The sequence below is a fragment of the Pogoniulus pusillus genome, chromosome 8 (assembly GCF_015220805.1).
Source record: "Pogoniulus pusillus isolate bPogPus1 chromosome 8, bPogPus1.pri, whole genome shotgun sequence".
NCBI classification, from domain to species: Eukaryota; Metazoa; Chordata; class Aves; order Piciformes; family Lybiidae; genus Pogoniulus; species Pogoniulus pusillus.
Window position 1 is genome coordinate 18,715,321 of NC_087271.1, and position 26,101 is coordinate 18,741,421.

A 26,101-nucleotide genomic window follows, 5' to 3' on the forward strand; every position below is an offset into this window, starting at 1 on the left:
GCCAGGACCTTGGTGAGACACTATTAACCTAACCTAAATGGTTCCATCTCCACCTGATGCTTTTTGTCCTTCCATAACATTTGTTAGAAGAGCACGAAAATAAACCTTTATTTCAGTTAACACCCACCAAGAGTCAAGAGAACATGTTCACATTTTGAGTTCTTGACACAAATGGACCAAAAAGAGGCAAATGTACATCTACCAGAACAGCAGATAGAGAAGTCTGGAGTGCAAGCTGTCTTGGAAACCATAGGCGATGCCATCAGACACCTGCTCTACAGAAGGTCAAGCTTCTGGCCACGTCCAGATAGCAGGAACTCAAACAATTCTAGAGGAGGAAAAGCTTCTGACCATGTCCAGTTAGCAGCAGGAATCCAAATAACTCACTGGCAGGCCCAGAAGTCACCTGGAATTGAAACTGTGGCCACTGGAAGAGCAAGCTGACAGCTGGGCTAGGAGGAGGAAGGTTTATCTCGCAGTGAAAGCTTCTCCTCCAAGTATGGTTCTACACATGAAGGTGTTTAATGGTACTAACCATGGTGGCCCTAACACTGGGCATGCCCAGCCACAAAACAGGAAGAGGAGCAGCTCAGTGCTAGGACCTCTGATCTGCAGAGGGTCAGGAGAAACAAACCAAGAGGCTTTAGCATCCACTGGTGGAAGCGTTGCTGTCTCCTGCCAGTACGCTTCCTCCAACTACAGGGGAGCCTAACACCCAGGGGTAGAAACAGTGGAAGCAGAAACTTCTGCAGAAGAGTTCAGATGAAGCAAGCCAACTCAGCACCTCAGCTTAAGAGTTTGATAGCTCAAAGATCTCCAATTAATTCTTTTTGACTGTCCTGTACAGCTTCTTGCTGTCTACTTCGTTATGAAACTACAAACATCTGTCCAAAGTGTAAAGCCTTAAAGACAAGAAACCTGATTCTAGTCTCCTGACCAAAACGCTCCTCAGTCATTCCCTCAGCACCTTCTGTGTCCTCAAGTGCTCACATTCCTGCAACACAGGGGTTAAATTAAACCTACAGTGTGTTCCTGACCTCTGAAAAACATTTAGCAGTCAGCTGTCATTCGGAGCGGACACGGCACAGAGCCACAGCAGAGCTTTCACACACCAGTTTGGAAGAGACCTCAGGGATCAGATAATCATCAGATGGTTTGGGTTGGAAGGGACCTCAAGGATCACAGAAGCAACAAGTGCTTTGAGTTGGAGGGGTTATCCAAGATTATGTAGTCCAACCCTACTAGTATGGGCAGGGACACCTCCTGCTAAGGCAGGTTGATCATGGTCCTGTCCAACCCTTCTTGGATCATCTGGTAGAGTCTCTCTTGGGAGGGACAGTCTAGACAAGTTGGCCCAGCACCTAGAACCTTAAAAGCATCTAATACTGGGAATGCTGGAATGGTGAAGCATTGTGGGGATTGTTCTCTATCTTTTTAGAATTGGTTTGGTTGGAAAAGAGCTTTAATGTCCTTGAGTCCCAACCATTCACTTACTCTACCAAGGCTGGTAATGAATCATGTCCCTCAGCACATCTCTGCCTCTTTTCAGTATCTCCAATGTCAAGGGATTCAGCTACCTCCCTGGGGAACCTGTTTCAGTGTTTGATAACGCTTTCAGTCAAGCAATTTCTTCCAACGTCCAACCTAAACCCACCCTGCTGCAACTGGAGGCTGTTTCCTCTGGTCATTTAGTGCCGTCTCACAAACGCAGTGTCTCAGTCTGCAGTGGAGGTAGAGCTCCACCCTGTGGTTCCTCAGAGGCCCTGCTGCTCTTGCAGCAGCAGTGCTGTGGGCACACTCAGAACAGAACTAGCCAGGTACTGCTGTACCCATACTGACACTCTGTGGGTTCAATTCCACATCCCATCCACAAATCCTGTTGGACACCAGATCAAGCTACCACCTTCCTCCACCTCCCACCTCCAAGAAGAGGAAAAGTTACTCCCATTGACAGGGAACCCACAAAATAAAAAGGAGGTAATTAAAAAAACTTTTTTTGGCCACAGAGAATGGTTTGGGTTGGAAGGGACCTTCAAGTTCCAACACCCTGCCATGGGCAGAGACATCTTCCACAGCACCAGGGTGCTCAAGGCCTCATCCAACCCAGCCTTGAACACCTCCTGGGAGGGGACATCCACAACCTTCCTGGGCAACCTGTTCCTCAATATATTTTATAGGAAGAGTTTGCATCAACCACACAGAAATGTTTTTGTTTAGGCTGAAAGCATTAAAATTAACTCCTGGAATAAGTTAATCTTCCAAGCACCCACTAAAAACCTTCTAAAAAGGGGAGGTGCAATAATTAAACCTCAAGGTTTTTTTTTGGGGGGGGGGAATGCTGCAAATGAAAACACCTTCCAAACACTCCACTAAAAACCTGCTAAACAGAGGAGATGCAAAGATTAAACCCCAGTTTTTGAGGGGAAAAAAACAACTAACAGGCTGCCAAATGAAAACATTTTCTGAGCACCCACTAAAAACAGGAGGTGCAATGATTAAACCCCAGTTTTTGAGTGGAGAGGGGAAATAAAGGCTGCCAAATGAAAACACCTTCCAAACACTCCACTAAAAACCTGCTAGAGAGGAGATCCAAAGACAAAGCTCCAGGTTTTGAGGGTAAAAAAAACAAATGAAAACATCTTCCAAGCACCCACTAAAAACCTACTGAAGAGGAGGTGCAATGATGAAATCCCAGTTTTTGAGTGGAGAGGGAAAAAAAGGCTGCCAAATGGAAACACCTTCCAAACACTCCACTAAAAACCTGCTAGAGAGGAGATGCAAAGATTTAGCCCCAGGTTTTGAGGGTAAAAAAAAAACAAATGAAAACATCTTCCAAGCACCCACTAAAAACCTACTGAAGAGGAGGTGCAATGATGAAATCCCAGTTTTTGAGTGGAGAGGGAAAAAAAGGCTGCCAAATGGAAACACCTTCCAAACACTCCACAAAAAACTTGCTAGAGAGGAGATGCAAAGATTTAGCCCCAGGTTTTGAGGGTAAAAAAAAGAAAACATCTTCCAAGCACCCACTAAAAACCTACTGAAAAGGAGGTGCAATGATTAAATCCCAGTTTTTGAGTGGAGAGAGAAAAAAAACCCAACACAACAGAGGCTGCCAAATGAAAACATCCTCCAAGTATCCACTAAAAACCTACTAAAAAGAGGTGGTGCCCCATTTTTTGAGAGGAGAAACCCCCAAAAAACCCAAAACAACAACAAAACCCCCCACCTTCCACACACTCCACTAAAAACCCAAACTGCTAAAGGTGCAATTATTTAAACCTGGAGGAGGGGGGGGAAAAGAGGAGGGAATTTTGGAAAATTCCAAAGGGAAAGAAATAAAACAAACCCCCAAACCAAAACCAACCCCACAAACGAAGTGAAAGCTTTGAACTGGTACACACTGTTCACACCTATATTTTTTTTTTGTTTGGTTTTTTGTTTGTTTGTTTTGTAGGCTTTTTTTTTTCCTTTTTTTTTTTTTTTTCCTTTTTTTTCAAGTTTGGAAACGCATATTTTCAAGCAGCAATACAAAAAAGTATCCATGAAGAATGCATAATCTCTGAAAAAATTATGAAAACATCCCTGCTACCATTACATTTCTAAATACAAAACTGACTACCATATTTGTTGCTTCTTGTGTAGCGAGAGAAGTTCATTTTCAAAACAGGTAAAATTCAGTCTTTAGGTGTGAATGGTATGAATGACAGTCTCCTTTTTTTTTTTTTGTTGGGTTTTTAGTTAGTTTTTTTTTTCTCTTTGTGTGTGGTATTTTTCTTTTTTTTTTTCTTTACATTTCTTAAGTTGTTTAGGATCCTTTTAAGCATGCAAGCCTCGGAGAGGAAGGCCCAACGAGGGCAGGGTTGGCTTATGACATCCAGTTTAGGACAGAGCTGGGAAAGCCTCTGGGTCATCTACATCAGGAGCAGAAGCACTTGACTGAAAGAGAAACAGGACAGAGTTATTACAGTTTCAGTAGAACCCAGACCTAGGGAGTTAGCAGACCTTCAACAGGGACCAAAGGTTTTCTTCCCTTTCTTACTCTGCCCTAAGTAGGCCTAAGCTGGAGTACTGGGTTCAGTTTGGGGCTCCCCAGCTCAAGAGACAGGGAACTACTAGAGAGAGTCCAATGGAGGCTCCAAAGATGTTGAGGGGGCCTGGAGCATCTCTACGAGGAGGAAACACTGAGAGAGCCTGGGGCTGTTGTGCCTGGAGAAGAGCAGCCTGAGAGAGCATGTGGTGAAAACTAAAGGGGAAGGGGAAAGAGGATGGGGCCATAATCTTGTCAGTGGTGCCCAGTGATAGCACAAAGTGCAATGGGCACAAACATTGTAAGAGCATAAAGTTGAAAGGGGCATCAAAGATCATCTAGTCCAAACTTTCTTGAGAAAGACAGCTACTGCCAAGGGATCTCCTTCCCCTAAGTGGGGAGAAAGGGGCTGCAGCAAAACCCAGGAGGTTCCATGTGAACGTGAGAAACTTCTTTGTTGTGAGGGTGCTGGAGCCCTGGAGCAGGCTGCCCAGAGAGCTTGTGGAGTCTCTTTGCCTGGAGAGCTTCCAAGCACAGCTAAGCATTGTGATGCTGGGCAAGCTGCTGCGGGTGCCCTGCTCGAGCAGAGGTTCAGACTGGATGATCTCCAGATGACCTCCCCAACCTTCATTGCTGTGTGATCTGCAATTCTCTGCAAGAGGGTCAAACCCCTGTCCCACTGCAGACAGGCTAGGCAGCACTTGGACAAGACAGGAATGATTTCTCTGTGCCCCAAAAGGGAGAGGGAATTCTTCCTCTTTAGAACTACTTTAACCTGAGGAGGGTCAATAGGGAAATATTTTGTTTCACAGGGCACAGTGAAATAAGCCGTCTAAAGCTGGACAGGAACAGCTTTTTCCCCACCATGATAAGCACTAGTTTTTTATCCCAAGGACTAGAAAGTCTATTGTACTACTTTTTGAATCAAAGCCACCTGAGGAGGCTTTATAGGCAGACAGATCATGTTCACACACAATTATCAGACAAGGCAACTGCTCTTTTTCCATGTGGGTTTGCACAGAAGCATTGATTCTTACAGAGAGACACAAATGAACTGTTACAGAAAAGGCTGAATTACATTTCATACATTACATTCTTCCTCCCTAAAACTGTTCATAAGAAAAAAAGTCATTTTAGTGCCAATTTAGGTCTAGAAGTCCATACATTAAGCAAGATTCTCCTCACTGCTTCACAACAGAGGCTTTTAAAGGCTCTGTACCCACATGAAAAAAAGAGAAAATGCAGAAATTAAGTATTTTGGAATAATCTTCACTTCATCCATGAGGGATGTGGAAGAGGAGGAGAGAGGGGAGAGGAAGGGTAGTGGGATTTGGGTGTAAAAACATTAATTTATCAAGAGATAGATTTAAGTCATCCCAATAAAGGCTGGATCAACATCTAGAAGAGACAATGCACTGGAGCAACAGCCAGCCCACAAACAAAAGAGGTAAAAAGCAAGGGTAAATGAAGCCTTACTATCTCTCATTAAAAAAAAAAATGTGGATAATTAAGCCCAAAAAGCCACTGCTCTGCTGCAGAAAGGAAGTTACAAGGAAAAAACAGATCACCAACCTGGTTAGGTGTGTGGATCACATCAAACTCCTTAACCAACTGGAAGGAAACAAACAAAAGAATTAACATATAAAACTTTTCTGCAGTTTATTTAACTTAAGCATTCTTGAAGAAGTAGGAAGTCAAATTAGTGAAACAGCTCCAAGAAAACACCACCACCATTTAATTTCAGTCCCTTTAAACCTTACTGACGTTAATGGAGTTTTCCAACTAATAAGCCTAAAATTTCAAGTGCTTTTAAGGTTCAAGGTGCTGGGCCTGCTTGTCTAGACTATCCTCCCAAGAGAGGCTCTACCAGATGATCCAAGAAGGGTTGGACAGGGCCTTGAGCAACCTGCTTCAGTGGAAAGTGTCCCTGCCTATGCCAGGAGGGTTGGACTAGATGATCCTGAAAGTCCCTTCCAACTCAAACCACTTGTTGGTTCTGTGATCCTTAAGATCCCGTCCAACCCAAAGCAGTCTGTGATTCCATACTACAGTACTTCAACTTCACACCTTCTCTCCCCAAGACCACTCAGAGCTTCTGTTGGGTGTTTTCTTAGGGATTTAGGAGGAGAAAAAAAAAATCATGTGGATTGCAAAAAAAAACCCACCAAAATCCCACAACATTGAGAGTCTTAATTCCACATGCAAACTCTGGAGTTCCTCAGATTAAAGATCTAACACGCAGCTGTAAAAAAATCAGCCTTTCACCACAACAGGTCACAATGCAGATACAGCAACCTGTGTCCAAAAGGAACACTTGGGGTTCTGCTCCAGAATTCAGAAGGCTGTCATAGACCTGTCCCTCTGAAGAGTCATTTGTTTGTGGTTAGATATAAAAATGGGCACTTTTTTAAATTCCAACCTACTCCTCACCCTCTGCTTTTTGTGTTTAATACAAGCACTGCTAGAACACCCAGCCCTTTGTCACAGACATGGGCAGGGACATTTCAGACTAGACCACAAGCCCCATTCAACCTAGTTTTAAACACTTCCAAGATTCAGAATCTCTGCACTGCAATCTGTTCCAGTGCCTCACTACCCTCAATGGGAAGAATTTCTTCCCAATATCTAATCTCAATCCAGCTTCTTATGATTTGAAGCTATCACCCCTCATCCTATCACTCCAGGCCTTTGTAACGAGTGCCTCTCCAGCTCTCCTGTAGCCTCCTTCAAATACTGGAAGGCTGCTCTAAGGCCTCTCTGAAGCTTTCCTTCTCCAGGCTGAACAACCCTAACTCTCTCAGCCAGCCTTCACGAGAAAGATGCTCCAGGCCTTGGATCATTTTTGTGGCCTCCTCTGGACCAAGAAGAGCTCCACTGTAATTGCTCCATATCCTTTTGTTAGGGGAGCAAGAGATGAAGCTGTCCCAGTGACTCAGTTTAAAATAAACTTTGTATGAACAGACCCTTTTCTTGAGTTTTGAACATTAGAGCCACTTCCCCAGAAACAGGGAAGACACAGAATGGTAGCAGACAAAAGGCATCTCTGGAGACCATCGAGTCCAACACCTCTGCCAGAGAAGCACCACACAGAAATGTGTGTGGGCAAGTTTGGAATGTCTCCAGAGATGGGGACTCCAGCACCTCTCTGGGCATCCTGTTCCAGTGCTTATCAGCCTCAAAGAAATTCCTCCTCACGTTTAGATGGAACTTCCTATGTTCAAGCTTATGCCCATCACCCCCTGTCCTGTCGCCTGGCACCACTGAGAAGAGCCTGGCCCCATTTTCCTGACACCTAAAACCATGCACGAAAATCCTGACAACAGTTACAGCTAGAACCCCTCGCAGACGAAACCTGTAGCTCCTTACCTTGTCAGTTCTGCCACCACGGCTGGCCCTGCCACCACGTCCTCGGCCACCTCGGCCCCCTCTGCCGCCACGTCCGGGGCGGCCAAGGTCTCCAAAGTTGATCTCCAGTTGGGATGTGATGTCATTTGCTGGCTTGCGGAAGTGATGATCCATTACAGAGTCCTCAGCATGAGCCTGAAACGAGAGTTTGTCCAGAAGTAAGAAAACAACTCACCAACAAATGGCCCCCCACCCAGCGTGGATGGGTCCTCCAGCAGCCTGGTCTACTGGAAGGTGACCCTGCCAACCCAAACTTCTTTGTGGTTCTATGAAGACCTTTGCAGCTGCAGATTGGCTCTTGCCACCAAAGCACCTTCATCTCCGAATCACTCTCAAACTGATAGTTGACAGATTCAGGTCCAAAACCAGTGCAGAAATAACTAGAAATTAAGCTTTACCACTCCAGCAGGTCCATCTCCTTGGACTGAAAGCCCCAGAGCCTGACACTGCTCCAGGTGAGGTCTCACCAGAGCAGAGTGGCAGAATCACCACGATTCTTCTGATGCAGCCCAGAAAGCCATTGGCCTTCTGGGCTGCAAGCGCCCATTGCTAGCTCATATCCAGCTTCTTACACACCAGTACTTCCCAAATCCTACCCTCTCACTTCATTCTTTTTAATAATTTACTTTGTAACCTATCTTTTAATTTTTGCTCAGTAAAAGTAGGGAAGTAATAAGAATCCCTTCCTAGTTTGCATGAGCCGTAACAACCAGCAAAGGAGGCATCAACAGCTCAAACACCACCTGACTGAAGGAGTCAAAGCATTAATGCTAGAAAGCTCAACAATTGAGCTGAAAAGTGATTCTCGCTCCTTTTGCTGTAAAAACATGTGCTCATAGACGACTGGTTTGCAGTGAGAAACCAGAACCTTGAGGAACAAGGTAGATACCCAAGCCCTGAACTTCTGGCTCAGTTTTTTCCTCCAGAAATGCAAGCTAAATCCTCCTGACTTAATCTTTCTTGTGGTGTAACTGGACAGCATACTGACTTAAAGACAGATTGTGCAATCAAACCCCAGAGCTTTTAATTACCTTTTGTGGATCCTTTTGTACAGCCAATGCATTGCCAGAGTCTGCAGTCAAAAGACTGGAAGTTGCTTTCAGGGGTTCTCCAAGTCAGCCACAAGCACCATGATATGCAAAACCACGAGGAGCCTTCTTCACTCTACCAATTTAACTCATTAACTACCCCCTACTTCTCCCCCACAGATCTCACTAACTACGTTTGGCCTCCACAATGTTCTAAATTGTGGTGTCCCCCACTGTAATCTGGCACAACAACAAATACCCTTCTTCCCATGCTGCTTCATCTCAAAACTGTTCCACTAACATGAATTCTACTGATCCTCATCCCACTCCTGGTTTTACAAGTTTGAACTGATTACAGTGGAAAGAAACCTTTCTGGGTCATGCACATATAACTTGGTCCTCATCCCACCTCCTAGTTTAGCAACATTTTTTCATGCAAACAAGTTTTACATAAGGGTTTTAGAGTGATTTAGCTTCTAAAATGGAACCACCACAAATCAAACCTGAAGAAATCCCAGACTGGTTTGGGTGGGAAGGAACCTTTCAAGGTTCATCCATTCCACACCCCCTGCAGCCGGCAGGGAGAGCTGCAACTAGAGCAGGTTGTTCAGAGTCCCAAACAACCTGCTCTGCAATGGTTCCAGGGATGGGGCAGCTACCACCTCTCTGGGCAACCTGAGACAGGGTCTCCCTTCTCACGATGAAGGGAACTGCACACTCTCCTCTCAAATGCCCCTTTTCTAAACTTGAGAAATGAGCTGAGTGTTATTTTTGAGGGAGAAGTCATTCCACATCTCAGCCTGACACAGCACTACTCAAATCTAAGTACCCCAACCAGTTGCAAACCAAAACATGATACATTTTGTTATGGTTTTCACTGTTGTTTTTTTTTACTATTTAAGTTACATCTTGGATCACTGCAGGGTACTGAGATTCTACCTCCAGGTCACTGAATATCCACACTGGACATTCTCTTTTGAGAGGTGTTGTCAGCAGCTTTCTACAAGAATTCTCTGTATTTCCTTCCCCTACACTGCTAATGCTTCAAAAAGAAACATTGTAACCTACCAAAACCATTCTCTTTTCATAATTTATCAACCACAAAGCAAAGAAATAGTAAAATTCCACCTGTAACCCAATGATGTCTTCACTCAAAACACCAGTAAAAGACTCAGCATGTTCTCCTCAACTTCTTCCATCAATTACGTGATGACATGGAAATATCGTACAAACTGCTTATTCTGAACCGTTTTGGGGAAGTATTTCATGTCTTTTGGCAGCTCTCAGTAGTGCTCTGATCTAAAACCTGACTGCTTCCAGGAGGCCATGCTGCTCTTGGGGATCTTAGTCTGGTGGGAGATGTCCCTGCTCATGGAACTAGATTTTCTTTAAGGTCCCTTCCAATGCAAACCATTCTATGAATCCATGAAATCAAGACCAAGCTGCTAAGGAAAGGGAGCCTTCAAAGCAGGCAGTGAGATGTGGAAAGAGATCAACCCCAGAGCATTAGGATTCAATATAAGCACTGACAAAGCTTTGGATTAGCTCAACATTAGGAGCAAAGATACTAACGATGAAGGGTTGTACATGGTGCAGTTAGACAACAAGCACGGACAGAAGATCTCCAAGAGTCTAGTTGAATTCTCTGGTTTTGTGGCTTAACATCTATCCCTTCCTTTCAGAAGGGGCTGCCATGAACACAGAGGTATTGCCAGGTAGATAGAAAGGATCAGTACCTCATTTGACTCCAGCAGACTCCCCTGCATTTCTGTCATCGCCTTTGTCTGATGAAAGTTGTGTGTCCACACCAATGTGACAAAAAGGAACAAAGGGAGAAAACAAAACGAAGAAATGAGACTCAACTACGTACAGAAACAACAGGTAATAAGGTCAACATGAACTGGCTGGGTAGAGATGGCACTGAGCACAGGAAGCAGCACAAAGGATGAGATCAACAAGCAGAGGGAGCATCCAGAAGGATTAGTGAGAGGATGGACTGGGACCACAAGAGTGAAAACAAGATATAAAAATGCAGATGGACACACACGAAAAGAAAGGTTTAACACAAGCTGCTGTAAGCTCAGCAGAGACCAGGCATGCAGGCTGATCTCCAGCACAGAGGGAAGAGGGTGGGATGGTTAAAATGTCTGTTAAAGAGAAAAGGTCCCTACACAGCCTTGCTTCAAGAGTCATCCCTTTATGTTCTATGATGAATCTTTCCTATTCTCCTGTTGCAACTTCCTCTAAAGAAGTGATTAGATGAGCAAGAAAGCTCGAAGGCACAGGGATCAGACACAACACCATAAATAGAGGAGTGGATCTCCTTCAGCACTGATCTTTCCAGGAGACTTGCATTCATCTTTTGAGTCAGATTTTAAGACCTCTCCACAATGTAATCCTTTCCTAGAGTCAAGTCACTAAACCAGCTGCAAAGAAGGGAAAAAAAGAGGGTCTCTATTTCATGAAATAACCAAACCTACTCCTGGAAAAGTCTCACGAGACTAAGGCAGCCAATACATATGGATTTGATGTTAAACCAGCACAAACCTAGGACAGGATCATTGCATTGCAAACACGAACAAGAGAAAGACCTCAGACAGAACCAAGTGTTTCATCCCTTTAAAGAGCACAAGGAGGAGAACAACTCTTGAACAAGAATAAGGCAGATGAAACATGACTAGACCCTTTTCCCAAACTCCTAGTGCATTCTTCCAGTAGTTCTCCAGCTAAGGGAATAAGGGCGGTCACCACAAAGCTTCACTCCAAGCTTCCGAGGAAGTCTGTTGAGGCATATTGTGATTTTTCAGCTGTCAAAGTAGGGATGTGGGGCCAAATGCCAGCATTTACCTATAAACCAAGTCTCTTCCACACATCAGCTTCCTTCTCCTCAACAGGAATCACATAAACCTTAATTTTATTGCTCATGAAGTACATCCAAGAGAACAAACTAATCACTTGCTGTTTTTTGCTAGAAGTTTTACTCCTGACTTCTAAATATTCCACTTTCTGAACCTGCTGGCAAAGGAGCTGCACTGAAAAGCATCTCCAGTGCCTGTATTTTTGAGATGTTCTGTTATAACACCAAGCAAATATAATCCACATTCTGTTGTTTCCCAAAGGATGAGGGAGCAATGAGTAAGTGAACTGGATAGAGACAGACATCTGATGGCCACAGAATAAAAAACAGTGTAAAAGCAGACAGATTTCAAGACAGTATCATTAATTCCATCACTTCTATGAGCAAGGAGCTGTTAACTTCTTATACCAAACTCACTTCTTGGAGAAGTTAAACAAATACATCTCTCAAAATCTACTTAGTGCATCATTTTTTGCCAAGAAAATACTTGGGATTATTTATTCTCACTGCTTCTACTTGTTTGTTTTTGTTTTTTTTCTTTTGAGTTGCCTACTGATTAATCTTTCAACTGGAATACTTAGCATGGAACTAGAAAAGCTTTTAAATCCCTCCAGAGCAGCACCACTTCATCACAGACACAGGTAAAATGACTGTTTTCAGATTATTAAATGCCAAATAAATCTGATCTAGGAGAAATTAGGGCTTGAGAACTGTAAGGGCTTCAAATCTTGGTATCAAGTAAATCTTCAGTAAGCCTTGGTAAAGCACACCAGTATTTCTGCTTTAATATACTCTTAATGTACAGTGATTCATAAATTCACAGAAGAGACCTTCAAGATCATCTAGTTCCGTGGGCAGGGAGCACCTTCCACTAGACCAGGACTCTCAAGGCCTCATACAGCCCTCCTGGGATGGGGCACCCACAATCTCCCTAGGCAACCTGTTCCACTGTCTCACTACCCTCACTGGAAAGATTTTCTGTCTAATATCCAGGCCACGAAAAGCAGCATTTAATGAACACCTCACACAATGCACATGAAAAAAGAAATCAAATCCTTTAAAGAATAGAACTGCCTCACACAGCAAGGAAAGAAAACAACACAAAAGCCAGCACAAAGTCAAACTCAAGTCGAGTGAGATCAGAAATGAAGTTTTCACTGCCAGATCCCTCCCCAACTGCATTATGTTTCCAGCTTATAAGAGAAAAAAAACAAAACCAAACAAACCAAGGTGTGAACAAGTAGAAATATATAAAGATCAAATAGAGAAAGACTGAACAGTGCATGCCATGGTATAGCTGTTTCAAAGGTAGCCACAACCATCTGGCACACAGTAGTTGTAAGCTACTGATTAAAAGCGAGCTGCTGAAGGCATGAGCGGGAAAGAGAGATTAAACCCAAAGATTAACCCAGAACACAGCTCTCAGCATCTCCCTCCTGTGCTGAGTGGTCTCCTTGCCACTCCCACTAGCTTGGAACAGAATTAAGACTCTGCAGTGACTGAAATGAGCACACCACCATAATTCTACAGCAACTGCGCTGAGTATCACTGAAGCACACAGATTTGAACTGGTTGAACCTCAAATACTGACCAGTTTTGTAACCCTCACTCAAAGGACAGAGAGTCTAAGTGGAATCATCGAATGGTTTGGGTTGGGACGGACCATAAAGATCATCTAGTTCCAAGCACCTTGCCAGGGGAAGGAACACCCACTAGATCAGCTTGCTCAAGGCCCCTTCCAACCAGGCTTGGAGCCTTCACGGCTTCTTTTTCCAGCATCCCACCATCCTCATGAAAAATAACTTCTTCCTAATGTTTCATCTAAGTCCATCATCTTCCAATTTGAGACCATCACCCCTTGTCCTGTCACTCCAGGCCTTTGTAACAAGTCCCTCTCCAGCTCTCCTGTAGCTGCCTTCAAATACTATAAGGCAGCTCTAAGATCTCCCTGGAGCCTTCTCTTCTCCAGGCTGTACAACCCCAGCTCTCAGCCTGGCCTCACAGCAGAGGGATTCCAGTGCTCCCATCACTGTTGTCTCCTCTGACCCCACTCCAAAAAGTCCCTGACTATACTTGTGCTGAGGACTCCAGAGCTGCCCCCGGCACTGCAGGTGGGGCCCCAGCAGAGCACAGAAGGATAGAATCCTCTCTTTGCACCTGCTGCTGGGGATTAGAATCCCCAGGTCCTTCTCCTCAGGGCTGACCTCCAGCCAAACTTCAGCCCCCATGGCTGGACTTGTGTTTGAGATTGCCCCAGCCAGGCAGGACCCTGCACCTGATTTTATTGAACTACATGAAGCTGTCAGTGATCCACCTCTCCAGACTATCCAGATCACTCTGGATGGATCCTTTCCTCCAGCATGTTGACAGCACCACACAACTCAGTGTAATTAGCAAATAATTCAAAGCTGCCTTTAAATAAACTTACCATTGGCAAACCTCTTCTGAAACACTCACCAAGACAACCCTTACAAGCATTCCAGTCTAATCTCTAGGTGGTATCACAGTATACACCAACCTAGGGGTATAGCGCAACTGCTAAGAGTAGCTACTTGTAACATCAGGTTTAGCACAGAAATGTTATTCTCACTTCACAGACTTAGCTATGAGTCAGCATCTCAAACAATCATAGAACTGCTTTGGTTGGAAAAGACCTCTAAGATCAAGCCCAGCCACCAACCTAACACCACCATGGCCATTAAACCATGTCCCACAGTGCCGTGGCCACAAATTTCTTGAACACCTCCAGGCATGGTGACTCCACCACCTCCTTAGGCCACCTGTTCCAATGCCTGACCACTCTTGCAGTTAAGAAATTGTTCCTAATATCCAACCTAAGCCTCTCCTGGCACAGTTTCAGGTCATTTCCTCTCATTCTATCACCTGATACTAAGGAGAAGAGACCAACCCCCACCTCATCCCAACCTCCTTTTTTAGGTAGCTGTAGACAAAGCTTCTACTTCAAGATCAAGAGACTAGAATCAATGCAGCAATAAAACAACACAAGCTAGGTATTAGAAATAATGAAATGGATTTTACCTCCTCACTCTTTGACTTGTGGAGAACAAATCCTTTTTTCCATTGCCCATCAGCACCCTCATTTGGTTTACGGATGTTGAACTCCACTTTTGCACGATCCTTACTTTGAATAGCTTTCCACTCATCCAGGGTCATTTCCTTAGGGCCTTCTTCCTTTACTTCTTCAACCTCATTCTCTCTGTAGTGAATTTAGGGATGTTATGACAAGAACTTTTAAACTCACATTCTAGATACAAATTCAAAATGTTGCTAAAAGCAGATCTGCTGAGGGGTTAGCAGTTTGGAGATAAGCACAACAAAACATGATGATATATAAAATATATTTACACTGACTTATGCCATCTATTCCCCACTCTAACCTCCATTTTCTTCACAAATATGAAAGGCCCAACTTCTGCAACAGAATTCTTTGGAGCTTTCCTCCCCATTCCTCTTTCTGAGGTATCTCTGTCCCACAGACTCAGGTTAAAGCACTGAGGGAGTTGTTCTCAACACCACTTTTGAGACTGTTCACTTTTTAGAAGCTAGAACATAGCCAATTCTGGGTAGTCTGCTTCCTTCTGCCAGAGAATCCCAGCAAAGTGTATGTATGTGCAGCAAAACAATCATGAAAGCCTCAAGAGAAAACACCACTCCCGATTTTTAACCTGAACCTTCCTGGCAACTTGGAGCCATTTTCTTTTGTTCTATCACTTATTCTTTGGGAGATGAGACCAACCCCAACCTGGCTGCAACCCCCTTTCAGGCAGTCAGAGAGCCAGAATAGGCTCATCTGAGCCTCCTTTTCTCCAGGCTGAACACCCCCAGTTCCCTCAGCTGCTCCTTCCTGTCCTTGTTCTCCAGACCCTTCACCGACTTTGTTGCCCTTCTCTGCACCTGCTCCAGCCCCTTAACGTCCTTCTAGGAGTGTGCGGAGTGTGTTCAAAACTGAACCCAGAACTCAAGGTGTGGCCTCATCAGTGCCTAGTACAGGAAGACAATCACTGCCCTCATCTTGCTGGCCACGCTATTGCTCATCCAAGCCAGGATGCTGGTGGCCTTCTTGGTCACCTGGGCCCACATCGATTCATCTTCAGTCACTGTCAACCAAAGCCCTCTTCTCCTTTTCTGCTGGGCAGTTTCCAGCCATTCTGCCCCTTGGCGTGGAGCATTCATGGGGTGGCTCCAGCACTCAGCCTTGTTGACCCTCCTCCCATTGATCCAGCCTGTCCAGGTTCCTCTGTAGAGCTTCCCAAATCTCCAGCAGCTCAACACTGCCTCAAAGGTTAAGTTTGCAGATGACACTACTGAGGGTGCATCAATTCTCTTACCCAATCATTAATAAAGATACTAAAGAGAACTCGCCTCAGTACTGAGCCTGAGTAACTCAACTTGTGACCACTGCCACTTTCTTCTGAAGCCACCAAAAAGCACATTCCTCATTAAAATGAAACATTTTATTGTGTTATGCTGCCATAAAATCCTGTATTGTGTTTTTATACCAACTTAAAGAGTCTCTACTGCTCCTGCTTGTTCTGTTTCTCTAGTTACTTTATATCTTTCCTTTCCTCCTTGGTTTCTCCTGTAACAGCGTCAAAGTGAAGGTCAAGCAAGGGACTGAACTTCTTTGCCCGATGCTGATGGAGGAAAAGAGATACAATCTTTCTTCTAGAGCTGGTCATGCAGTCTCAACAGCTACTCTAAAACTACGTTTAAAACAAGTTGTCTTCAACTGTCAGAAAAACACTTTGTTGCTATACCTGCTAGTTCTAGGTAGTTAGGAGCACAGATACTTTTGGATTTGCAGTCCCAAGACTCTGTGCGCCTATTAGAACTAATGAACTAAATCTGAAAGTGACCCAAGAGCTTGCATGACAGAGTTTCTTGACAAAGAGTTCTTAAAAAGGCAGCAACATTGCTGAAGAAAATATAACGTGAGTTTGGTAAAGCAGAAGTAGGAAGGTCGGGTGTAAAGTAAAAGCATCTTTGAAGCAGTCAAAGACACCAAGAGGGGCAGCACTCACTTGTTTTCAGAGTCAGCAGGTGGATGTTCCTCTCCCTCCGGCGTTTCCTCAGTAACAGCTGACTGATCCAACTCACTGCAATTACATCATGTGGAGAGGTTTTGTTTTAAAACAAGTTCAGCCCCATTTCAAGTTCTACAGAGGATTGTGACAACCCAGTCTTCTTTAAGAGCTATTTCTAAGGATTGGTGCTTTCTGTGCATTTACCTTCTGTGCTTTCCACCCTTCTCATTGCTCCCCCCAAGGCTTGCTAGAACCCATCTGATACCACCCAACGAGGCACAAAATGGGATTTGGGTGTTAAAACCACTGGTTTTAATCTTGTATTTGTTTAAACACTTGCTTAACCTGATCAAAATTAAATTATTCTACTTTAAGTAACTAGAACAGCCTCCCCCTCCATTCCAAATTTCTCCAAAACTCTGATTTCAACAGCAAAATAATATTTTTTGGTATAAAAAAAGTTTGCTTGGTTCCTACATTCTCCAAAGGTTCCTTTTAAGGGCAAACATCATCAACAACAAAGGTTAAAAAAAAGTAGTTAACATGCTTCACCTGACCAATATTGTCCACTTGTTCTACTTTAAAAAGCAACACAAAGTCTCCCTACTCCAAACTTCTCCTAAAGTCTATATTCAACAGCAAAATCATCTTTCATGTTACAAGAAATTGCCTGGTTCCTGCATCCTCTAAATTTAGACTCCTTTTACGATCACAGCAAAAATCTTTTAAGAGCAAAACTGATCCAGACCAAAGGTACTCTGCAAGCCCTAACTAAGAATGAGGAATTCATTAACATTCAGCTAATAGTTTTCTGAGCAATGAAGCTACTAACGTTAGTTCATCTTTGACGGTTCCCCAGTTGTGCGATCCGCTGCCACCGCGCTTGTCCTCGTGCTTTAGCCCGCTGAAATGTGAAACAGAACTAACAAAACTGAGTTAACATTAAAGCCACCTGAAATTCACAAGGCAGTTCTCAATAGATCTCAGTATTCTATTTAAAAAAAGAAAAAAACCAAAACAAACAGCCAAAAAGCAGCAGAAACAGGTAAAGACTTACGATCTATCGCTGCCACTGTGCCTGTCAAATTCACGCTTGCCACGAGAGTCAAAGCCATCTCCTCTGCCCATGCCACGGCCGCGGCCACGGCCTCTGCCCAGTCCACCACGGCCACGCATAGGTCGGTCAAGGATGGGTCTAGCATGGAATAGATAAAAGGTGAGTACACCTTAAGGACAAACCAGGAGAGTTAAGGTTATTCAGCCTAGATAAGGGCTCTGGAGAGGCCTTCTGGCAGCCTTCCAGTACCTGAAGTGGATCTACAATCTGGGGAGGGACTTGTTTACAAGGGCTTGTTGTGACAGGACAAAAAGGAATGGATTGAAGCTGAAGAGAGGAGATTTAGACTGGAGATGAAGAAGAAATTCTTTCCAGTGAGGGTGGTGACATGCTAGAACAGCCTGCCCAGAGAGGCTGTGGATGCCCTCTCCCTGGAGGTGTTCAAAGCCAGATTGGATGAAGCCTTGAGCAACCTGGGCTGGTGGGAGTTGTCCCTGCCCATGGCAGAGGGGCTGGAACTAGATGATCTCTGAGGTCTTTTCCAACCCAAACTGTTCTGATTCTCTAAGTATTTCATCCTCCACGATTTGGTATCATAGTTTTTAAAGTTTTCTACTTTGCCTTTTCAGAATTTTATTTACTCTTCCTTTGATTATTACTTTAAGTGTGACAAGGCCTCAATTTCAATCTCAAATTACCAAACTCAAAAAACTTATCGTGTTGGAAGAGATCCTCAGAGGTCATCTTGTCCAATTCCCCCCACAGTAAGCAGGGACATCTGCAACTAGATCAGGTTGTTTAGGGTTCCATCAAGTTTGACTTTGAACATATGCAGAGATGGAGCCTCTACTACCTCTCTGGGCAACCTGTTCCAGTATTTCATGATGTTCATTGTAAAAAGCCTCCTCCTAACATCCAATGTGTGTCGCCTACATAACACTTGTATTTTAGAATCTCAGCAGGGTGGGAATTGAAAGGGAGGTCTGGAGATCATCAAGTCCAATCCCCTCGGCTCAAGCAGGGGCACCTACAGCAGCTTGCCCAGCATCACAACGCCCAGCTGGGTGTAGAAGCTCTCCAGACAAGGAGACTTCATAATCTCTCTGGGCAGCTGGCTCCAGGGCTCCACTCTGTCCACTGCCTCTTCTCCTGTCACTGGGCATCACTGAGAAGAGCCTGACTCCTTTCTTTTGCCCCCATAGGTCCTTTAGCTCTTGCTGAGCACTGAGAAGATGCCCTCTCAGGCTGCTCTTCTGCAGGCTCAGCAGTCCCAGGGCTCTCAGCCTCTCTTCATCAGTCTCCTCATCCCCTTTGTAGCCCTGAATCTAGAAACAAATGCTCAAGACAATCACTGCCCATTTGCATCTTTGGGCACTACATTTCCTGATTTAGGTATTCTGTTACATAACTAAATGGAACTATAACTTCAATTAAACTCACATCTACCTGACCTACTTTTCCAATGATTTTAACTTTGGCTACTACTATGTTAATATATGAATAATCCTTTCAGAATGCTTCAGATTCTGAATCTTCCACCTTCACAGAATCGCAGAATCATTTTGGTTGGAAAAGACATTTATGGTAACAGAGTCCAACCATTCCCTAACTCTATCAAGTCTGATGCTAAACCATGTCCCTCAGCATCACATCTATGCATTTTTAAATGTTGCCTAGATGCAAGATGGCTTCACTACTTCTAGATTTGAAGCCACTGTAGCCAAAGTGTAAGCACCAGCATGGACAAGTTAGCTTGAAGTCAGACATGTGGATTTAAACAACAGCTGTAAAAGGATCTGCAGGCAACAGCTACATTTGAGTTCCTTTTTTCCTTTTCCTGAGCTATCTGCAACAGACTTATCATAGAATTGCTTCAGTTGGGAAAGACTTACAAGATTATGAAGTCCAAACATCAACCTAAGACTACCATCTCTAATAAACTACATCACAAAGTGTTGTGTCCATAAATGTCCATTTAGGGAGATATGGTGGAGATTTTAACAATTTAAACTGGGGTTTGTGTAGCTGTACCAATGGAACTGTTCATATTAGATCACTCCCAGACTAAAGTTTAAGTCAAGCTTGTAAGTAAAATCACAGAAACCAGAAGTTATAATCTGCATGACTTACTAAAGTTCATTAAGCCAATTTAATTTTGATCAAATTAGCTGTCTGCTTAGAGCACTGAGTCTTTCAAGTCTGGAAAAAAAAGCAGACTGAGGGGAAAAGTCATCCATACTTTAAGAGTGGGTGTCAGGAGGACAGGACCAGGCTTTTGTCAAGACAAGGGTTAAGAGGCACAAACTTACACGTAGGAAGTTCCACCTAATAATGAAGAGGAACTTCTTTAATTTAAGGCTGATAGAGCATTAGAACAGGCTGTTCAGTAAGCTGAAGGAGTGCCCATCTCTGGAAACATTCCAAACCCACCAGGACAGGTTCCTGTGTGACTTTCTCCAGGCGAACCTGCCTTGGCAGGGGGTTGGACTTGATGATCTCCAGATCTACCATTCTGTGGTTTTAGCTTGATGGCAAAAAGCAGAACAGCCCCTTCCTGTCAAAGCTGGGTAAGCTCTCTGAATGGAAGAAGAAATTCTTACTTATCAACAGAAAATTCTCCTCCTTCAGCTTTCTCATCGGCAGGTTTCTCGAAGCGGCGCTCACGAGGAGGTCGTCTCTCTGGTCTCCTGTCAATGGGTTTGCCTTCACCCTGCTGCTGCTGCTGCTGCTGATCAGGCCTCCTGCCAATGCGCCTTATCCCTGAAACATCAGGCCAAAGACATTAACGGTACACGAAGCTGCTCTGGGACAGATACCAACTCTTAGACACCAGAAAACAGCACTGAAGGGATGTTGGGATGGAAGGTTTTATTCTGCTGGTCTTGGGACTTAATAATCTGACCACTTTTCTCTATAAAAGAGTCAATGTAGATCACTTGACTCTCCTCCTTCCTATTTTTTGTGCAGCATTTCAATCTAACTGTCTCTGGGAGGAAACCAAACCTGTCAGAGCACACACTACATTAGTAACCTGTGTTAAAATGCTGAGGTCAACCTTCAAAGCAGGGTTGAGGTAAGCAAGGTGTTTATTAGTTATTTTTTCACCTCCTTTGAAAGGTGCTTTGCAGGAAAACTAGTGGGTTTTTTCACTTTGATGCACACCACAATGAAGTCAGAGCCACCATGCTGAAATCAAGTCCCTGTGGCAGCCACCTTGCTTCGGCCCTTTGTGGTGCTCTTGGGAGCTTTTTTGGGCAGCAGAGTCACAGCAGGACCCCCTCACCTGGATGGGTGTCACTTGCACCCCAGTGCAGCAGGAACTACTCAGTGACTAACCAAGGTGTTCATTCGCACCAATCTCCCAAGTCCTACACAAGACTCCTCTTGTTGTGTACACTGTGCCACCACCAAAGCTGGCCCCAGCTTTTCCTTCCCTCTCTTTGCCTTCTCAGAGCTTTTCTTAAACTAATAACCTCCCATGGGCATTGTCTTCTTAAGACATCTGAAGGACCTTAAACAGTTTTCCTCTCCACTCATCTAAAAACCCTATTCAGTCTTCTTGTGAAGGATCTGCATAAATACATTATATTCCCTTATTATGCACTGTTTTGGCTGGCTCTACAGTTGTGAACTGAAACGAAAAGCTCCTGATATTTAATTTGAAAAATGTAAAAACGAGTAGAGTTCCTGTTTGACAAGCAAGGTCCTATTTGGGTGGGGCTAATGATATCCAAGCCAACACACCCAAATGAACAATGCCTTCCCTACCTGACGAGCTGTACTTAAAGTGAAGTTTGCATGACATGAGTTGCTGGCTGAGTGATTCTTCCTCCCTGAGGAACCACAGGGGTTAAACTCATTCAGGTTGACTTGAAAAAGGTCTCTCAAGCTGAGGAGGTGAAGTTCAGGAGGCAAGGGAAAGGGCCAGGGTCACAGTGAAGAACTAGGATAGATAATCCATGTCTTTGGAATTCCAAGTTCAACACCCTGCACTCAGAAAAAACACTGGTGAAGCCTAACTAAAAGCAATTCTTTTCCCTCTCAGAAAGCTTTGGACTGCTTAATTCACCACTCACCCTGCGTCTTGAGCACAGTGGAATTAACTGCAACACATCCATACAGGACACAACCCCTGACCATATCATGGAATCAAATTCCTTCACGGTGTCAAAATTTCTGCCCCATACCCAAAATGACCATTTTCAAACTGTAAAGTGAGTGTTTACTAAAGCACCCCACACGTACTGCTGTGAAAGCAGCCCTTTCTCTGTTTCACTCCTGCAAGCTACAAAACAACTTTTCCTAGTGTAGTAGTGCCTGAAAATGGAGGTGAACCCCAAGAGGTGAATATTAGACACACCAAACTCCTCTGTGTTCTCCCTTGTGTGCCCATGCTTGATGTTTACCTCACGAGGGACAATACCATCATTCTCCATCTGACTAATATTTCCAGAGGACACTGCCTCAGCAAATGGTCACTTGGGAATAATTATTGCGTTCCTCATACGGAAGGAAAAAAAAAACCAAAACCTCTCAGGTGCTAAAACACAAAATATCCTTAAGCAAGGAGTATCCTCCAGCTCCTCACACAGTTCTTCACCTGTACTACTCATAAGGCGTTTTCAAACAACACATGGAGGTCCAGCTACTCAAACCAGAAGAACGAAACTTCTGTCCTGAACAGCATAAAATACAGTGGAGAATCAGCAAACGTCTCAGTCAGATCCTTTCAGCCAGCACCATTCTCTTCTGAAGCAACCGCCTCGGAGTTAAAAATGCACTTGGCAAGTTGTCTCCTCACCCACACATCAACTGCTGTCACCACACCTTGATGCATTTTAAGGATTCCAATTTAATACAGCTTCTGACCCATTTGGTGTATCCCAAAGTTTCTACGTGGTACAACTGCCCACCACGTGACACGAGGGTACAAAATCGACCCCTCTTAGTGCTGTGTTCTCCTAATCACTTTGCCCAGAGCATGTTTATTTCACCTTTTTATACTTCGATTTCTTTACTTTAACAAAGTTTCTCCCGTGGGGATATGTTATGGGATTTATACAGCTAAGAAATTCACACAGCCTATATTAAAACGTATCTATGGTGCCCATCCACACCATTCCCAATGATCCAATCGAATCTTTCCCTCCAAAAAACGATCTAAATGACTTTGGAAACGCCCAGGGAGCGCCAAACACCCTGCCAAAGATGTCAGGACCCCCTCCTAAAATAAAAGCGACTAAAAGTTTAGGATGAGGTTTTCTATTCTGCAGGCAGCCCTCCCTTCTCACACCAGCATGGAGGCACTACCCGGGAATCCCACGCCCGCCCTTCCCCGACTCCATTTTGAGCGGGCCGGCCGAGCCGTGGGGACACAACCACCCGCGGCCACGTGTGGCCGAGCTGCCACCGGCGTAGGACAGTCCCCACTCCCTCTCGAAGCTCCGGCTGTCCGGAGCCCGCCGTTAACGGGTGGTTCCCCTCGACACAGGTGCCCCGGGCGCCCTCCCGCCATGCGCTTCCCCACGTGGGTGCGAGGCCGCCGAGGGCACGGAGCTGCGGCAGGGGCCTCTCTTTCCCGCGCCCCCCCCGCACCTCCTCCCGCCGCGCTCCGCCGCCTTCCCGCCGCCTCCTTTGTGCGCGCCGGGACGCGGGGCGGCCCCGCCGGCAGCCCCCCAGTTCCCTCCCCCGTCGCAGCCCGCCGCTCTCACCCTCCTTGCGCAGCGGAGCGCCGGGCTGGCCGCTGCCCTCCTCTCGGCGGTCACCGGGGCCCCCAGCGGAGGCGGCGAAGGGGGGCAGCGGGTTCTTGCGCTCCTTCTGGGACTCCCTGCGCAGCTGCTTAGCCGCGCTGCCGGGACCGCCGCCGCCAGCGCCCGCCTGGCCAGGGCCTCCACCGCCAGCCCCGCCGGAGGAGTTGGTCTGGGAGCCTGCCGGGCCACCGCGGGCCCCGCCGCCTCCTTGGCTCCCGCCGCCACCGCCGCCGCTCTCTTTCCTCCGGGTCTCGGCCGCCCGTAGCACCTCGAAGGGGTCGGACTCGTCATCAAAGAGCTGGTCGAAGCGGTTGGTGACGACGCAGCCGAAACCCTCCTGCAGGTGTCCGGGCATGATGGGCCCCCGTCGGCGGGATCCTCCTCCGATGCTGCCGGGGCCCCCCGCGCCCTACTTGCTGCCGCACAAGATGGCCGGCTCCGAAGAGACCCGCTTCTCTTCCGGCGGCGGGCACATCCGGGCACCTCACCCCGCGCGGGGCACGACGGGGCCGCCCGCCCAACTACAACTCCCGGCGTGCACCGCGCCGCCATTGTGTGCGGCGGGCGGGGCGGGCTCGGGGCCGCTGCGCCTTCGCTGCTGCTGCTGCCGCCGCCATCGCCGCTGCCCTGGCCCGGCTGGGCTCAGCCATCCCTCACGGGCCCTGACGGCTCGTCGCAAGGCCCCCAGCGGCCCTTGGCAGCTCCTCACAGACTCCCCCAACAGCCTGAGGGAGGGGGCTAAGGGCTGCCCTGGCGGGGGGGGTGTGACAGCGATGACATCAGGAGTGAGGCGGTGAGGCTGCCTCTGAGCTCCGGGCGGGTGGCGGCAGGCGCCATTCGCCTCCCAGCCCGCTCGCCTCTGGCCGAGCAGGAGCCGCAGTGGGCAGACTGCTCAGACTGAGGATAAAAAGGGCGGAGAAAATCCATACTCCCAGCTTTCTAAAACGAACTTTGCCAGAGACTGGTCATCTCAAGCTCTCAAGCATATACTGAGGGGGAAAAAGTGGGGGAAAAGCCAAGCACGGGGCTTTTTTAAACACAAACACCCCTTCAAAGTGCCACGAACCACCAGGGTTGTTTAAGGATCGAATAAGGCAGACTGACTGCGTGAAAGGTACAGTTTGGGGCAACAAAGTTCCAGCTTTTAATTAGCTTTAGAGGCGCTTTAAGCAGGTACTGGTAGGCCTGAGCGAAAGTGTGACCTGGTCACCAGTTGCACAGCGTCACAGACTGGTTTGGGTTGGAAAGGATCTTGCCCATCATTAGTCCACCCACCCTGCCATGGGCAGGGACACCTTCCAATAGACCCAGTTGCTCTAAACCCTGCCCAACCTGGCTTAAAACACTTCATGCTTGCATGTAGCCAGGCTAATGGGCTGTGACAGTTTGGGTGTTCCTCGCCCCCCCACACTAGAAATCACCCAGACTAGACTCAGTCGGCTCTGGAAATATGAATGAAGCTTATATTTACAGCAGCACTGTATACAAGCAGATATTTACAGTATATACAGTTATAGACAGAAATATACAAGGTAAAAGATAATACAGAAACACAACTCCCCTCCCAGAAACCTGAGTCCCCAGGAGGGGCTCTCAGCCACCCCTACACCTTCCCCCTACCCCTCTCAACCTTACCCCAGTCCCAAGGAAGAATGGAGGTTCAGCCAAGAGGTTAAGAAGCAAAGTGGTAGCCCAAAATGGAGGGTGAGGTTAGAGAGTAAGATGTAGCTCAGCCAGCAGCCCAAGCGAGAGTGAGAGAAAAATGGCAAGAGTGTTATCTAATGTTTTCATTTCTTGTTCTCATACTTCTTAGCAAGACTGTGAGCGAAGTAGACATCACCCTTGTTTTCCTTTCACAGCCTGCAATCTAGTTCTTGTCACCAAAACATTCTAGCCTGCTTCAAACTAGCACATGGGCTGACATATGAAACTATGGACTGCCTCACTCTGTTCTTCACCACCTTAAAAACAATCTGAAAAGCACAGAATCATCAAATTGTTTTGATTGGAAAAGACTCCAAGATTACTGAGTCCACCCATCAACCCAATCATGGCCATTAAACCATGTCCCACAGTGCCATGCCCACAGGTTTCTTGAACACCTCACAGTATCACAGTATCACACAGTATTATCAGGATTGGAAGAGACCTCACAGATCATCAAGTCCAACCCTTTACAACAGAGCTCAAGGCTAGACCATGGCACCAAGTGCCACGTCCAATCTTGCCTTGAACAGCCCCAGGGACGGCTACTCCACCACCTCCCCGGGCAGCCCATTCCAGTGTCCAATGACTCTCTCAGTGAAAAACTTTCTCCTCACCTCGAGCCTAAATCTCCCCTGGTGTAGCTTGAGGCTGTGTCCTCTTGTTCTGGTGCTGGCCACCTGAGAGAAGAGAGCAACCTCCTCCTGGCCACAACCACCCCTCAGGTAGTTGTAGACAGCAATAAGGTCACCCCTGAGCCTCCTCTTCTCCAGGCTAACCAATCCCAGCTCCCTCAGCCTCTCCTCGTAGGGCTTGTGCTCGAGGTCTCTCACCAGCCTTGTTGCCCTTCTCTGGACACACTCAAGCATCTCAATGTCCCTCCTAAACTGGGGGGCCCAGAACTGAACACAGTACTCAAGGTGTGGTCTAACCAGTGCAGAGTACAGGGGCAGAATGACCTCCCTGCTCCTGCTGACCACACCATTCCTGATGCAGGCCAGGATGCCACTGGCTCTCTTGGCCACCTGGGCACACTGCTGGCTCATGTTCAGGCGGGTATCAATCAGCACCCCCAGATCCCTCTCTGTCTGGCTGCTCTCCAGCCACTCCGACCCCAGCCTGTATCTCTGCATGGGGTTGTTGTGGCCAAAGTGCAGCACCCTGCACTTGGAGCTATTGAACCCCATCCCATTGGACTCGGCCCATCTGTCCAGGCAGTCAAGGTCCC

The 26,101-nt window shown here is 46.2% G+C and overlaps 1 protein-coding gene across 5 annotated transcripts; it reads right to left on the minus strand.

The window, feature by feature from the left end:
- Window positions 1-79: 79 nt before the first annotated feature.
- Window positions 80-23,640, minus strand: SERBP1 (SERPINE1 mRNA binding protein 1). Of its 5 annotated transcripts, none has more exons than XM_064147475.1 (10): window positions 23,131-23,640; window positions 20,020-20,179; window positions 17,420-17,557; window positions 17,195-17,266; window positions 16,360-16,434; window positions 14,357-14,534; window positions 10,197-10,244; window positions 7,394-7,567; window positions 5,600-5,638; window positions 80-3,936 (listed from the first exon to the last, which is right to left on the minus strand). In XM_064147475.1, exons 1-10 carry the CDS (start codon window positions 23,522-23,524, stop codon window positions 3,880-3,882), a joined length of 1,335 nt encoding a protein of 444 aa, XP_064003545.1. In that variant the 5' UTR covers window positions 23,525-23,640; the 3' UTR covers window positions 80-3,879. The 5 variants fall into 5 exon arrangements, with proteins under 5 accessions (XP_064003545.1, XP_064003544.1, XP_064003548.1 ...); XM_064147474.1 differs by having other exon boundaries at window positions 17,195-17,284; XM_064147478.1 differs by lacking the exon at window positions 17,195-17,266.
- Between the last annotated feature and the right edge of the window lie 2,461 nt (window positions 23,641-26,101).

Coding starts and splice junctions, on each gene's coding strand:
- SERBP1 (XM_064147474.1), bottom strand. CDS start 23,524: ATGCCCGGACACCTGCAGGAGGGTTTCGGCTGCGTCGTCACCAACCGC. Junction 17,558..20,019: donor GGAGAATTTTCTGTTGATAA/GTAAGAATTTCT, acceptor ATTCCATGCTAG/ACCCATCCTTGACCGACCTA. Junction 3,937..5,599: donor TGATCCACACACCTAACCAG/GTTGGTGATCTG, acceptor TTTCTCTTTCAG/TCAAGTGCTTCTGCTCCTGA.